Source organism: Meriones unguiculatus, chromosome 1 (genome assembly GCF_030254825.1).
Source record: "Meriones unguiculatus strain TT.TT164.6M chromosome 1, Bangor_MerUng_6.1, whole genome shotgun sequence".
NCBI lineage: Eukaryota > Metazoa > Chordata > Mammalia > Rodentia > Muridae > Meriones > Meriones unguiculatus.
Window position 1 is genome coordinate 129,241,017 of NC_083349.1, and position 13,337 is coordinate 129,254,353.

A 13,337-nucleotide genomic window follows, 5' to 3' on the forward strand; every position below is an offset into this window, starting at 1 on the left:
GCCTTCCTTTCAATTATGTTTTCTCATTATTTAAAAAAATCATACTTTGCAGAAGACAAACAGCAGTATTTATCACTAAGTCTGGAATGCCAATAACAAGCATGCTTCCCCCAGCTTATCATAACCTCCAACTGTACATCTCTAGGGACCAAGAAACTATGATCTGCCCATTTGTGAATCTCCCTGTAGCCTGGCACACAAAAAACAGCAAAAAATATTCCCTGTGTGGTGATATTAATAAATAAATGAGCTGCTTGTGCTGAGCAGGTCTTCATTTGGGCACAAATCACTGCGAACACTCCATTTGGGTTCCTCATGTGAATTGAGCACTGGGTGGGGTAGGGATAGGGGGGTGGGGGCTTTTCCTTCACTAGGATAGAGCTGACTTTCCAAAAAGGCAGGGGTGAGTGAGAGGATGAGTGAAAGAATGTCCACTGGGGAATGCTAACTAATTAAGAGCCTATTTGAATTTCACTGCAATGTAGAATGAGACCTAAGGGCTTGTCGTGCCGGTACTCCCCTCCTCTCCTGCATCTTGTTTTTCAAGATCTAGCTTTAATGGCATCTCCATATATGCTCCCTTTTTCACAGGCAACTAGGCATCAGGTACTCTGAATGGCTGCACAGTAGGGTTCTTTTTCTCTGCCCAAACACTAGACTTTATGCTTCATGATGAATTGTCTCTTTCATCCTTCTTGCCCTTTAAAGCCAACATGATCGGAGTCCATTTTCTTGGTGTGAACTGCTCATGAAAACCTTTGGCACACTTCGTCTTAAGAAACCACCAAATGGGACCAGCACTTGACCCTCCATGTCATGATGCTGGAGTGAGCCAATGTGTCAGAAACTAAAGACTACTGCCCAGTGGAGGGTCTGTGTGGTTCTAGAAAGACTTTGATGAAAGCCTGGGAGATTCTGATTTTCATCCTGAGGTGATCCTCTAGGCAATGACATAAGTCAAATGCTCCCTGAATTTCTGCACCCTTGAATTTAAAATAGGCAAAATCAGATGTGGTTTCTTTAGAGCTCATGAAGACCTTCAGGTCCCTGGTGTGTGGTCATTAGTGAATTCAAGCTTTCCTTTTCAATCCTAAGGCTGTGTCTATGAACACACTTTGATAAACATGGGTTACTAGAGAAATATATTTAGAGGAAAATAACATAAAAATAGAGACCCCCCCTTCCCAAATGTAAGACTTACCACTTCTTCATGGGTTGCATGTTCTACATTAATGCCATTAACCTGAACAGACGACAAATGAAGAATTTTGAGGATAGTGGCCGACAGGAATCAGCTTAAGATTTAAAGGTGGAATGGAGTTATTAAAGTTTAAGGTACTGACCTGTAGCACAGCGTCTCCTATGAACAACATCTCTGTCTGGTCAGCTGCAGGGTTGCAAAAGTAGTGATATTGTTAAGGGGACCTCGGCAACCTTTCTTTACAGCAGGCTTTAGCCAACATTGCGTTTAATAGCTGGCACCCATGTGCTTGTGTGTCTGCCTATGTTTGTGCATGTATGCCCAAAGTTGTATGTTCTGATGTGTTCGCATATCAGCATGAATGTGATTGGGAGGAAAACAGTGATGAAAGTGTGCATGCTGTGAGCATGCCTGTAGGTAGGTGTAGAATGTGCATTCACATGCGTGCACATGTGTGTGCATGCCTATTGTGTCAGTCTGTGCTACTATGTGTGTGTATGTTGTATGTGCACAAGAGTTTGTATATATGTGTGTGTGTGTGTAGGCATGGTTGTATGGGACTGTGGGAAAATGTAAGACACCAGTGACCTCAGTGCATGACAGATCTTAAGCATGTTAGAGCCTTGCGCTGTGAAACACAAACAGCTCTCCCTCTAATGGATCTGAACAAAGTATGTGGAGTGTTTGGCTCACACTTTCCATTAAGTTGATGCAGACAACACACAAGGAATTTCAGACGCCGCCATTCAGCGTACCGCTCTCCTTAAGTTGAATGTGCATAGATTGCTGTGGTCAAGGAGGGAAGGACTGCATTACACAGGTGAATGAAATTTCACAAACATGTCCACATTTCCCTGTCACAGAAGAAGTGATGACTCTGTAAGACCACACGAAGCATTTTCTTTCATATACGATCAGAGGGAAGTCTGTGTACAAGTTTGTTTGAATTTGTAAAGGTCTTTCATTAAATACTAAAAAAAGAATGATCTATTTTTCCCCCTTACTGGAACTCTCTTTATACCGTATGAACAGCTGGATGTGCTGGTTCACACCTTTAATTACAGCGCTCATGAGACAGAGGCAGACAGAGCTCTGTGAGGCCAGCCTGGTTTACACAATTAGTTCCATGATAGCCGGAGCTATACTGTGAGACCTTGTCTCACCAACCAACCAACCAACCAACCAACCAACCAACCAACCAACCAACCAGCCAAACAAACAAGCACATCATGAGATAATGGCAGCTGTCAGTATTATTTTCACTCACTGACAACCTTAAATAAGATAGAAAATGATGTATATTTTCTGCATGTCTGACTCTTAAAGCCAGGATGTTAAGTAATCAGGTTCTTATCCTACTAAGGCTTACAACCGACAAGCTCCCACAGACCACCTCCTGCTGTGACCACATCTCCCTTTGGCTCACTTCAGATGCTCAAAATTCTCTTTCCCTTCATCCTTGCCACCTCTGTTGCCATCCCCAGCCCTCAACACCTCAGCCTCCCTCTGCTCACGGCTTTGTACAGCACTCCTCTTCAGCTGTGGAAGAGTGGGGTGAGGCTCAGTGAGAATCACTGACCCTCTGGCACCCAGGAGGAATCAACAAGATCTGGATCTACAACAGCATCAAAGCCTCAAAGTTTAGGGAATCAAACTCCATCAAAAGATACTGCACACATATTTACGCATATAAAGCCTGGAAATGGCTGAATATGAGTTTTCCGGGGTGTGTGCGTGTGTGTGTGCATGCACGTGCCTATATCTTCTGCCAGATACATATTGAGGAGGTCTGTTTTGCTCCCAGGATGGCCAGAAGCCATCAAGTGACACAGAGAGATCCTCTCAGTGGGTAGAGAGGGAGGAGCTGATGCTCAGCCATGCCTATACCTTTATTGCTGTGTCCGGCCATGTTTGCAACTGCATTTCCATACGTGCTATCCCTTATTCTCTGCGTCCTGTGCTGTGGCCACGCTCTTACCTGTTCCCTCCTGCCCTGACACACCTGCAGCCCTGTGCTACACTGTGCCCATGTCTGTGTCCGCATTCTTTTTACTTGAGTAATGCTTACACCTGTCCTTTCCTGCCATGACGTATCAGTACCTGGGTTCCCACACTAAACTAAGCTCTAACTGTTTCTTCCTGCTATGACATGCCCTATACCTGTGCTACGTTTTCTGGGTTCAGAGTAGTCTCTGTAGGGCTGGAGAATCCTTAGATGACAATGAATGCTAGGTTGGGCAGTCTATACACCAAAGCATTGTCTCCTAATGCATCTTTCACAGAATAACATCTGATTGATGCCTGCTTTAATAAAGATGCCTGCTTTATTAAAACTTCTCAGGCTATGAGGCTTGCATGTCTGACTCAACTTATTCCCTGTTCGGCACTAGCTCCCAGGCCACCAGGACTTCCATCTGGGAGAAGCAGCTACTTCCTATATCCTCCAGACTGGATGGTCTTGTGTTCTGCCGGCTGTGCTGGTCCATTTGCTCCATGCCAGCTGGGCAACAGGAGGATCAGAAACTACTGTGCAATTTTGATGTATACACAGACACCTTGTTATAAATTCCCAAGTAATAAAATTAAAATGTCAGCAGCCACCTAGGTAAATAGCAAAGCACTTGAATAAAATTTCAAAAGATTTTGAAAAGGAATTAACATCCTTAAAGAAAATGGGCTAGCCTGCCTCTAAGGGAAGGTCAGGAGACCAGAAGTCAGAGGTAAGTGCCTGCTGACCATCCCATGTCTCCTAGGCCTCTCTCCCCCTGCCTTAAAAGGCAGTTCTTCTCCCTCCCCTGGGAGTTAAAGGGGCAGTGGTGGGAAATTTTTGAAGAATAGACAGAGGGAAGTGGCCGGCGGCGCTTGCCTGTCCTTCAGGAAGGAAATGTAAGCACAGGCATTCTCCCTTCTCACACTGTTTCTTTGTTGTCTGCTACTTTGTTCTATTTGTGGCAATAACCAGCTTTACTAAAACCACCAGTACCTGAATTCAAAGCGAACGCTAAGCTTTATTTCTAGAATGATCAAGGCTCTTATATAGGCAGATGCAAAAATAGTTACAAGGCAATTTAGTTAAAGTGTTATCCACTATTTCATTGAACTTCAAATGATTCTTGGTATAAATTTAATTCTAGCTTAAAAAAATGAAAAGAACATAAAAAAAGCAAAAGCTACATGGCTTATCGTTATATGTACTTAGCGTCATTAATAACATCTCAGAATAAAGGTAATGTAAGAAAACAAGTGAGGACTCTTCTCAGCTCAAGGTTAAAGCTGAGGTTGTTAGGGATTTGGCAGGGGCCACTACAGTGAAGTAGGAAATGGCCCAGTCTTAGCTGAATGAAAGGTGATTAGGAATAATCTTCAGAGCCCAGTCCCTACCAGCTACCACTGAGTCCCGTTGGGTCTACTCATCTTTCTGAGTCCTGACCCAGACAGGTACAACTTTTCCTGTTCTCTCTTTCTTTAGATGCTGGTCAGATCCTACATGTGTTTTTTTCTAGTGTTTGACACTTCTTCACCCTTTCTCAAAATCACCCTTCTAGTCCATATGGCTGACCTTCACATCAGCTTAACTCAACATGGCTTCTTCTTTCCTTCTTTTTCTCCACTCTCCTCCAGGTAGCTGCTAAGATCTGCATATTTTAAGCTCTAATAAAATTGTCCTCAAGTTTAAAAAACTTGGTTTTTTTTTCAATTAAATTTAAAAAAATATTGTCCATCTGAGGGATCAATTTGTCTTAAAACAACAACCAAACAAATTGTCAGGTGTAGTGGCACAGGCCTATAAGCTCAGCTACTAGACAGGCTAAAACAGGAAGATTTCATGTTTGATGCCAGGGCCTCGGTCTATGCCACAGAGTGACTTCAGTGAAAACTGGAGTAGCACAGCGAGACCCTGTTTAAGCACCTAGCTAGAATAAATAATACCCTGTGTTTGATTTCTTGAATCATAAACCCTGTGTTTGATTTCCTGAATCAGAAACAACAGACAAAGAAACCAAAGCAAGTTGAATGTGCTATGGTCTGTTATAAAGGACAAACATGAGAGTTGGTTGTGACTTTAATTTTATTACTGAAAATTGGTTCTAGCTCATCTTTGTGGAGTAAGGCCGTTATGTACTAAACTAAGCAGGCTGTATTGTAATCCACACAGCAACTCTTGCAAGTATGTCTGCTGGTGATGAACACTCGCAGCTTCTCTTGTCTTAGACTTCATTTCTTACTTATTTCTCAAGGACAACTGTGCTGGGTATAGTTCAAGTTTCAGCACTCAGGTTTTTATTTATGCCGTCTCTATTTTAAGACCTTTGAGCCAGGCATGGTGGTATGTGTGTATAATCCCAGCAGTTGGGAGTTAGGAGGAGACTCAAGCTCAAGGTCATCCTCAGCATTGTCTTCCTCTTTGCAGCCTGGCAAGGCTGCAACCCCCGCCCCCCCCCCCCAGGGGAGTGCTGATCAGAGAGCCAGCCAATGAGTTCATGTAAGAGGAAATCCCTGCTCCCCTAATTAGGGACCCCACTTGGAGACAGAGTCTATGGGCTACATCTGAGCTGGTGTTTTAGCTCATCTCCATGCATTGTCCTTGGTTGGGGTATCATTCTCTTTAGGGCCTGTAGGGCTCAGCTGTTGATCCAAGAACAACTATTTTTTTTAAATATAAATTTTTTATGAAATAGAATAAAAAGAGACAATACTAAAATTTGATCCTGCCAAAAGTAAACAACAAACAGTATATTAGCATTAAGAATCTTTGACCCTTTTGTGTTTCTAGAATAAGTGCTGAAGAACCATCCCTGAGATAATCCAGGCTTTCAAACACCGAAGCAGCTCCACAACTGTTGAACAGTCAGTCTGTGGTTTCAAAATGTAATTTTTCTCAGAATAAGCCTATATACAAGACAGCCTCTGTTTCATTCTCGTTCTTTATCGTGTTGGGCGTCATGCATGCTAAGCTCAAGCTAAACCCTGAGCTGCCTCCCCAACCCCCACAGCCCAATATGAATAGAGTGTCAGCACGTCTGCACATGTCAGCACAGCATGGCTCGACTTACCTAACATCTGTTCTAACCTTGCAGTTCTCCAGTCTTTCACTTACTTTTTGTTTGAGGGCTGCCACAGGCAATAAAATGTTCATGCGTGTTCACTGTTCTGGTGAATCAGGGAAAGCAGTGTGCCTGCCCACGCAACCTTTCCTGTGGTGTGACTCTCGCTAGCTCTGCCTCGCAGACAGAAACCAATTAGGCCCTTCATCGTCTGCCACCCCAGGAGTTCCCTACAGCCCCTGAAATCCCGGCACACTTTGTGCAGTCACAGGACTACAGTAAGTACCCAACCACCACAATGATTATTTTCTATTTAGTCACGCATTCAATAACCCTGGCTCAAAAAAAATATTAAGTAAGATGGGAAATGATTCCATTTCCATCAGAGATGGGGATAGGGAGGACCAGGAGGTCTCCTGTTGGGAAGGTGACTCACTACTACCTACCCTAGGGAACTCGCCATGGGAGTTCAATATCTACTCAGTTCACTTCCCAAATCCTGCCTCTGTTAAGGTTTTATGGCCTGAAAAATTTCAACATCTGACCCAAAACAAGGGAGACAGATTTCACCTCTTTCAAAGTACTTTAAGGACTGAGCACATGAGGCAACTACTTACAGAGATGCCTTCCTCTTTATGCTGGGGGCCCCCAAGGCTAGAGATACTTTAGTGTTTGTTGTTGCTTGACATTTTTTTTCTTCAGTTCTGGTGATAGAATCCAGGTCCCTCCACATGCTAGAAAGCGCTATACCCAAGAGTTACAGCCAGAGCTTTCTAGAAAGGTTTATTTTACTGCTAACAAGGACATCTAAACTCTTATGGAAGTTTAAAGGATGCTAGACTTTGAAGTGTGATACAGATTTAACTTAAGTAGTACTTTCTGTTTCCCAGAAGGCCCTCCCCAAAGCATAATGCAAGGATTCAGGGGCATTAGGTGACTTCAAGAGCAGAAACAGATGACCCAAAACCCCATGCCTTGGGACCTGTGCAGGTCTCGGCTAAGCACCAGGAGGTTTCACTATCGTGTTCTTGGGAAATCTGTCTGGGTCCTGGCTAGGCTTGAGAAGGATCGAGGACACTGGTCCACAGATCTTTGAGGGGCCTGTCCAGGAACCCAAGTAGCTATAACCACCAGCTCCATACTGTCACCTATGGCCTGGTTCTGACATTAATTAACAACAGCTTATAGTGTTTCTGTTTGCTTTTCTTTAGTTATGCCTTAACTCAGCCACTGGAGATGGAGTTAAATTAAAACTGCAATAGATAAATGTGCTTCTGAGCTCTTGGAATATCTCGAAGTTCTTTTTGAGGTTTTCACATTTCTCATTCAGCTATGCAGTCAATTTGATTACCCTTGTCAAGTTCTATTTACTCTGATAGCTTTAAGGGCATATCTCTCATTGATGCCTTAACAATGAAGTAAAGGTGACATATTCTCCCTTTAACTTGTAGCCCAATTCAAGGGTGACATCAGAGTATTCCTTATTTGGATATGAGGATAGGCCAACCTGAGACCAGAACAAAACTTGTTTGGCATAGGTTCACAGGCAGCTACCACGATGAGCATGCAGTCTGGAATCCTGAACAGATGGGTTTTATCAAATGTGCTCCAAGTGCCTTTCTGGGTGGAAAAGCAAGTGTCCAAGTCTGAGTGTCCTTTCTCCTCCATATTGTTAAGTCTATATTTCTATGATTATATGCTTGAGGCCATTTAACAAAATACGTTTTTGAGATGAACACATACGTAGATATATGTATGTATGCATAAAAATCAATACTAAAATGTATATATGCATAGTTATATACATAGACACTGCAAATATTAGTTTAATAGGTGATAATAAGTAGACAGATAGATAGAGGATGGGAAGATAAATGGACAGATGGACCGAGAGACTAAAGATGAATTCACAAACAATCTAATGACTGAGGAATAGCTTTTCGTACCATGAGCTTCCTAGGCTAAGGATCTTGTGCTATCTAACTCTGTGTCCTGAGAGCCAGCAAGATACTAGACACTCATAAAAGAATTTCACTAACAGAAAGAAATAAGGAAAGGAGGCTGGGCAGGAGGAGATCACAGGAGTACTGCAGGTTCTCTGGTTGCATGTGTCCTGCCTACTGCCCTTTGCTGTTTCTATTGGCTGTCTTTCTAGAAAAGTCCAGTGTCAGCTTAGACATTCCTATATGGAAGGAAGAAAAATCTTGCAAGCCATGGCAGCTTCTGAGAACCTCTGTTTCTAGAGGTTTATCACACAGGAGATACTGCAGTTTTACAGCCTAAGCAAGGAGTACTTTATAATGCTGTTTATAGCATTTGCATTCTGCTTAGTAACAACTCATAACTATGGTTGTTAACAGAGGGCTGCCACATATTTATTTACTACTACACATTTTTAAAATAAAACTTAGCTATAATGTGTAGCGTAGTAACCTGGAAAGACACTCGGAGGTCATTTCCTGTCTGGTGTCGGCAGCTTTTTTGCTTGCCTTCTGCTTGATTCTCTATCCTCAACTCCCAGATCTGCCTCTCTTATTGTTCCCAGTAGTCCCCAGTTGGGGACAAAGACCCCTCATCTCCTACTGAGCCATATTCTGAAGAAGGTGAGGTTGGAAGCTGCTCCCCAGTTCCTTTCTTCTCTTCTAACTCATGCTTGGCACAAAATCATTCCATTTTGTGAGTCTTCTATGTTCTATGTTAACATGAGAACAAAAACGACCAGAGAGTGGGAGAGCTTGAAAGATTGGGAACAAAGTAGGCTGTCTATCAAAATGGAAAGAACTACCCATGAACAAAGAAAAAAAGGAAGATAGCTCAGCGGTATATAGGGGCAGTGATGCCGATGGGTGGTCAGGTATCCTAGAAAGCCTAGTTGAATGGACAAAGCAGATCCTATCTCCAGGAAGGGAGGTTTTGGGTAACTGGAGGGGATGCATACAAGTCAGGCATGCTCCTGTGTCCTCACACATAGACTACCATATTCTCCACATTAGGAGGGTAGAGTCTTTGGCTCCTAAAAGGAAAACATACCCTGAAGCTCTGTGTAGGCAGAAAACTGTCACAGTAACTCATGGCAAGTGAGTTGCCTCAGCTTCTCTGAGGGTGAATTTGGGAACGAACTGGAATGAAGATTTACCATCTTTCAGATTTACCATCTGCCCTACTGCATGCATGGGACAAAAGCCTGAAGCAATCCTACAAGCTTAGGGCAGGCAGACGCATGTCCACATTATTTGACAGTGCATGTCCTCCTCAGTTGGAAAAGCAAATCCTCTTTCTTCAAGACCCTGAGGAGGGAGCATATTTTACTATCAAACCTTTCCCTACTGGATGGACAGCATGCTTTCACAAAGCTACGCCCAGAACCACAGACATGGAGATCGAGACCAAGTATCTGGGCTCAAGCTGCCCTCACAAGGTGATTGGACCATTTCTCTTTTTCCAAATGTTCATGATAGGGAAAAACTCGAACCTTTGGGGAATGTGAGCACATTAAAAAGTCTTTTGGCATCTTTAAAAAAAGGAACTCTAAATATAAGAATGTTTGAGGTAAGTTATTGTCTTAGCTACTTTTCTACTGCAGTAATAAGATACCATGACCAAGGCAACTTACAGAAAAGAATGTCTAATCTGGGTGTTAGAGTCCAAGATCATCATGGTGGGTAGCATGGTGGTAGGCATCAGGCAGGCATGGTACATGGGTAGTAGTGGAAAGCTTACATCTGATCAACAACCACAAAACAGAGAGAGCTAACAGGGAATGGCATGTATTTTTTAATCCTCAAAGTCTGTCCCGAGTGGCATGCCTCTTCCACACTTCCTAATCTTTCCTAAATAGTTCTGTTAACTGTGGACCAAACATTCAAATATATGATCCTACAGGGGCCATTCTGATTCAAACCACCAGTGGTATAGTTGTAAAATAATTTGAGATAGTCCATAAAATTATGTATTCATTTAAACAACAAATAATCAGAATAATCCATGGATCTGGTCTTATTACCAAGTTTATCCAAAATGCTGCTTTTAAACCTCTTCTCTATTGATACTACAAGACGTTACTAAGCTAAGTATCACCCAAACTTACATGGTAGTAACCCAGAACAGAAGCAACACAGAAGAGTAAAAGAAGAAGCATTAGGGATGTGCCAACTGCACAGTGCTGTAAGGGGCTGCACAGGACAGTGAAGCCAGAAACCAGGAATGCATATGGAAGCAAGGGCCTGGACTGCCCTGTTCCAGTTGCTGCTGTGTATCCTAAGGGAAACTCAGGTATCTATGCTTCAGTGTCCCCATCTAAAACATGGGAGTGATCCTAACAGGAACTGATGGGGTCTGTAGAAGCCACTTGATGATGTGTGGAACACAGAAGTGCCAGCTTGAATTTTAATGTTTTTATTCAAACTAGAGACACACACCTCGCATGGTGTTTTCCCTCTCCCTTTGTGATGCATGCTATGGAAGCAGATTAGTCTTTTTCAACTGCTTCACCAACACCAATGCTTACCTAAAACAGTGTAAATGTTAAGACAAAAAGGAAGGGTCCAAAATTACATTGAGGTCTTACTTCAAAAGCCTGTTCTCCACAAAACTGGAAAATCTAAATTAAATGGACAACTTTCTTGATAGGTTCCATTTATCAAAGTTAAATCAAAATCAGGTTAACAATCTAAATAGGCCTATAGCTCATAAGGAAATAAAAGCAGGCATTAAAAGTCTCCCAACCAAAAAAAAAAAAAATACAAGGCCAGATGGTTTTAGCACAGGATTCTACCAGGCTTTCAAAGAAGAACTAATACCAATACCCCTCAAACTATTTCACAAAATAGAACCCGAAGGAACATTGTCAAACTCATTCTATGAAGATACAGTCACCTTGATACCTAAATCACAAAAAGATTTAACCAAGAAAGAAATTTTCAGACCAACATCCCTCATAAATATTGAAGCAAAAATATTCGATAAAATACAAACCAAATTCAAGAACACATCAAAAACATCATTCACTATGATCAACTAGGCTTCATCCCAGGAAAGCAGGGACGATTCAACATACAAAAATTCATCAATGTAATGCACCATATCAATAAAACCCACATCATCACTCATTAGATTCTCAAAAAGCCTTTGATAAAATCAAAGTCTCCTTCATGATAAAAGTCTTGGAGAGATCAGAGATACGATATCCATACCTAAACATAATAAAGGCCTCCATGTAGGTTCCCAAGTAAAGGGAGCAGGGGCTGCCTCTGTCATAAACTCAGTTCCTGCTCTTTGATCGGTTGCCCCTGGTGATTCAGCCTTGTCAGGCCACAGAGAAAGAGGATCCAGTCAGTCCTGATGAGACTTGATAAGGTAGGGTCAGATGGCAGGGGAGGAGAACTCTCCCTTTCAGTGGACCAGGGAAAGGAGATAGAGGAGAAGAGGGAGGGAGGATGGGACCAGGAGGAGATGAAGGAGGTGGCCACAATCAGGATATGAAATGAATAAATTGTAAAAAATAAAAAAGATTAAAACACTTGGAGGCAAGGGTGTCCCCAGTTGTTAACAGTCATAGTTTTATGTCTGGGTAATGGGTGAATAAAACAATATTAAAAAAGGGAAAAAAGAAAAATAAACATAAAGGCAATATACAGCAAGCCAATAGTCAACATCAAATTGAGAGAAACTTAAAGCAATTCCACTAAAATCAGGAACAAAACAAGGCTGTCCACTCTCCATATCAAGCCATCATAGTACTTGAAATTGTATCTAGTGAAAACAAAAAAAAAAAAAAAGAAAAAAAGAAACTAAAGGTGGTCAAGGGAACACAAATTAGAAAGGAAGAAGTCAAAGTATCACTATTCACTGGTGATGTAATAGTGTAAGTATGGGACCCCAGAATTCGACCAGAGAACTCCTACATCTGATAAGCACCTTTAGCAAAGTGGCTAGATAAAAAATTAACTAAAAAAAAAAATCAGTAGCCCCCCTTCACACAAATGATAAACCGGCTCAGAGAGGAATTAGGGAAACAACTCCCTTTACAATAGACACAAGTAATATGAAATATCTTGGTGTAACTCTAACCAGGCAAGTGAAAGACCTGTATGACAAGAACTTCAAGTCTGTAATAAAAGAAATGTAAAGAAGGTATCAGTAGATGGAAAGACCTCCCATGCTCATGGATCTTTAGGATTAACATAGTAAAAATGGCCATCTTACCAAAAGCAATCTACAGATTCAATGCAGTTCCCATCAAAATTCCAACACAATTCTTTACAGACCTTGAAAGAGCAATTCTCAACTACATGTAGAAAAAGAAAAAGCCAGGAGAGAAAAAAAAAACAATTCTGTACACTAAAAGATCCTCTGGGTATATCTTCTTCCCTGATCTCAAGCTGTACTATAGAGCAACAGTAATAAAAACTACGTAGTACTGGCATAGAAACAGAACGGTGGATCAATGTAATCAAATTGAAGACCTGGAAATAAACCCACATACCTACAGATACTTGATTTTTTTTCAAAGAAGCCAAAACTAGACAACTGAAAAAAGAAAGCATCTTCAACAAGTGGTGCTGGTCTAATTGGATATCTGTATGTAGTAGAATGCAAATAGATCCATATTTATCATCCTGTGCAAAACTAAAGTCCAAGTTGATCAAAGACCTCAACATAAAACCAGATACACTAAATCTAATAGAAGTGAAAATGGAGAAGAGCCTTGAATTCAATGGCACAGGAGACAACCTCCTGGACAGAACACAAACAGCTCAGGCATGAAGATCAACAATTAGTAAGCAGGACCTCATGAAACTGAAAAACTTCTGTACAGTTAACCAAACAAAATGGCAGCCTACAGATTGGGAAAAGATCTCCAATCCTACGTCAGACAGAGAACTAATGTATAAAATATATAAAAATTTCAAGAAATTAAGTATTAAGGAACCAAATAATCCAATTAAAAATGGGGTACAGAGCTAAAAGAGAATTCTCATCAGCAGAATCTCTAATGGTTGAGAAGCACTTAAAAATGCTCAACATCCTTAGTCTTCAGGGAAATGAAAATCAAAACGATTATGAGATTCCACCTTACATCTGTCAGAATG

General features: G+C 41.6%; 1 protein-coding gene across 5 annotated transcripts in view; it reads right to left on the bottom strand.

The window, feature by feature from the left end:
• Sntg2 (syntrophin gamma 2) overlaps positions 1 to 13,337 on the bottom strand; it is a 216,196-nt gene that overhangs the window by 121,186 nt on the left and 81,673 nt on the right. For 3 of the 5 annotated variants that reach the window (XM_021643987.2, XM_060366668.1, XM_021643988.2), the window contains exons 5-6: positions 1,344 to 1,387; positions 1,202 to 1,243 (exon numbers count right to left, since the gene is read on the bottom strand). The exons of the other annotated variants lie outside the window; for them this stretch is intronic. In XM_021643987.2, coding sequence (XP_021499662.1) covers positions 1,202 to 1,243; positions 1,344 to 1,387 — 86 coding nt within the window. The remainder of the gene's footprint in view (positions 1 to 1,201; positions 1,244 to 1,343; positions 1,388 to 13,337) is intronic. 5 annotated transcript variants of the gene reach the window in all.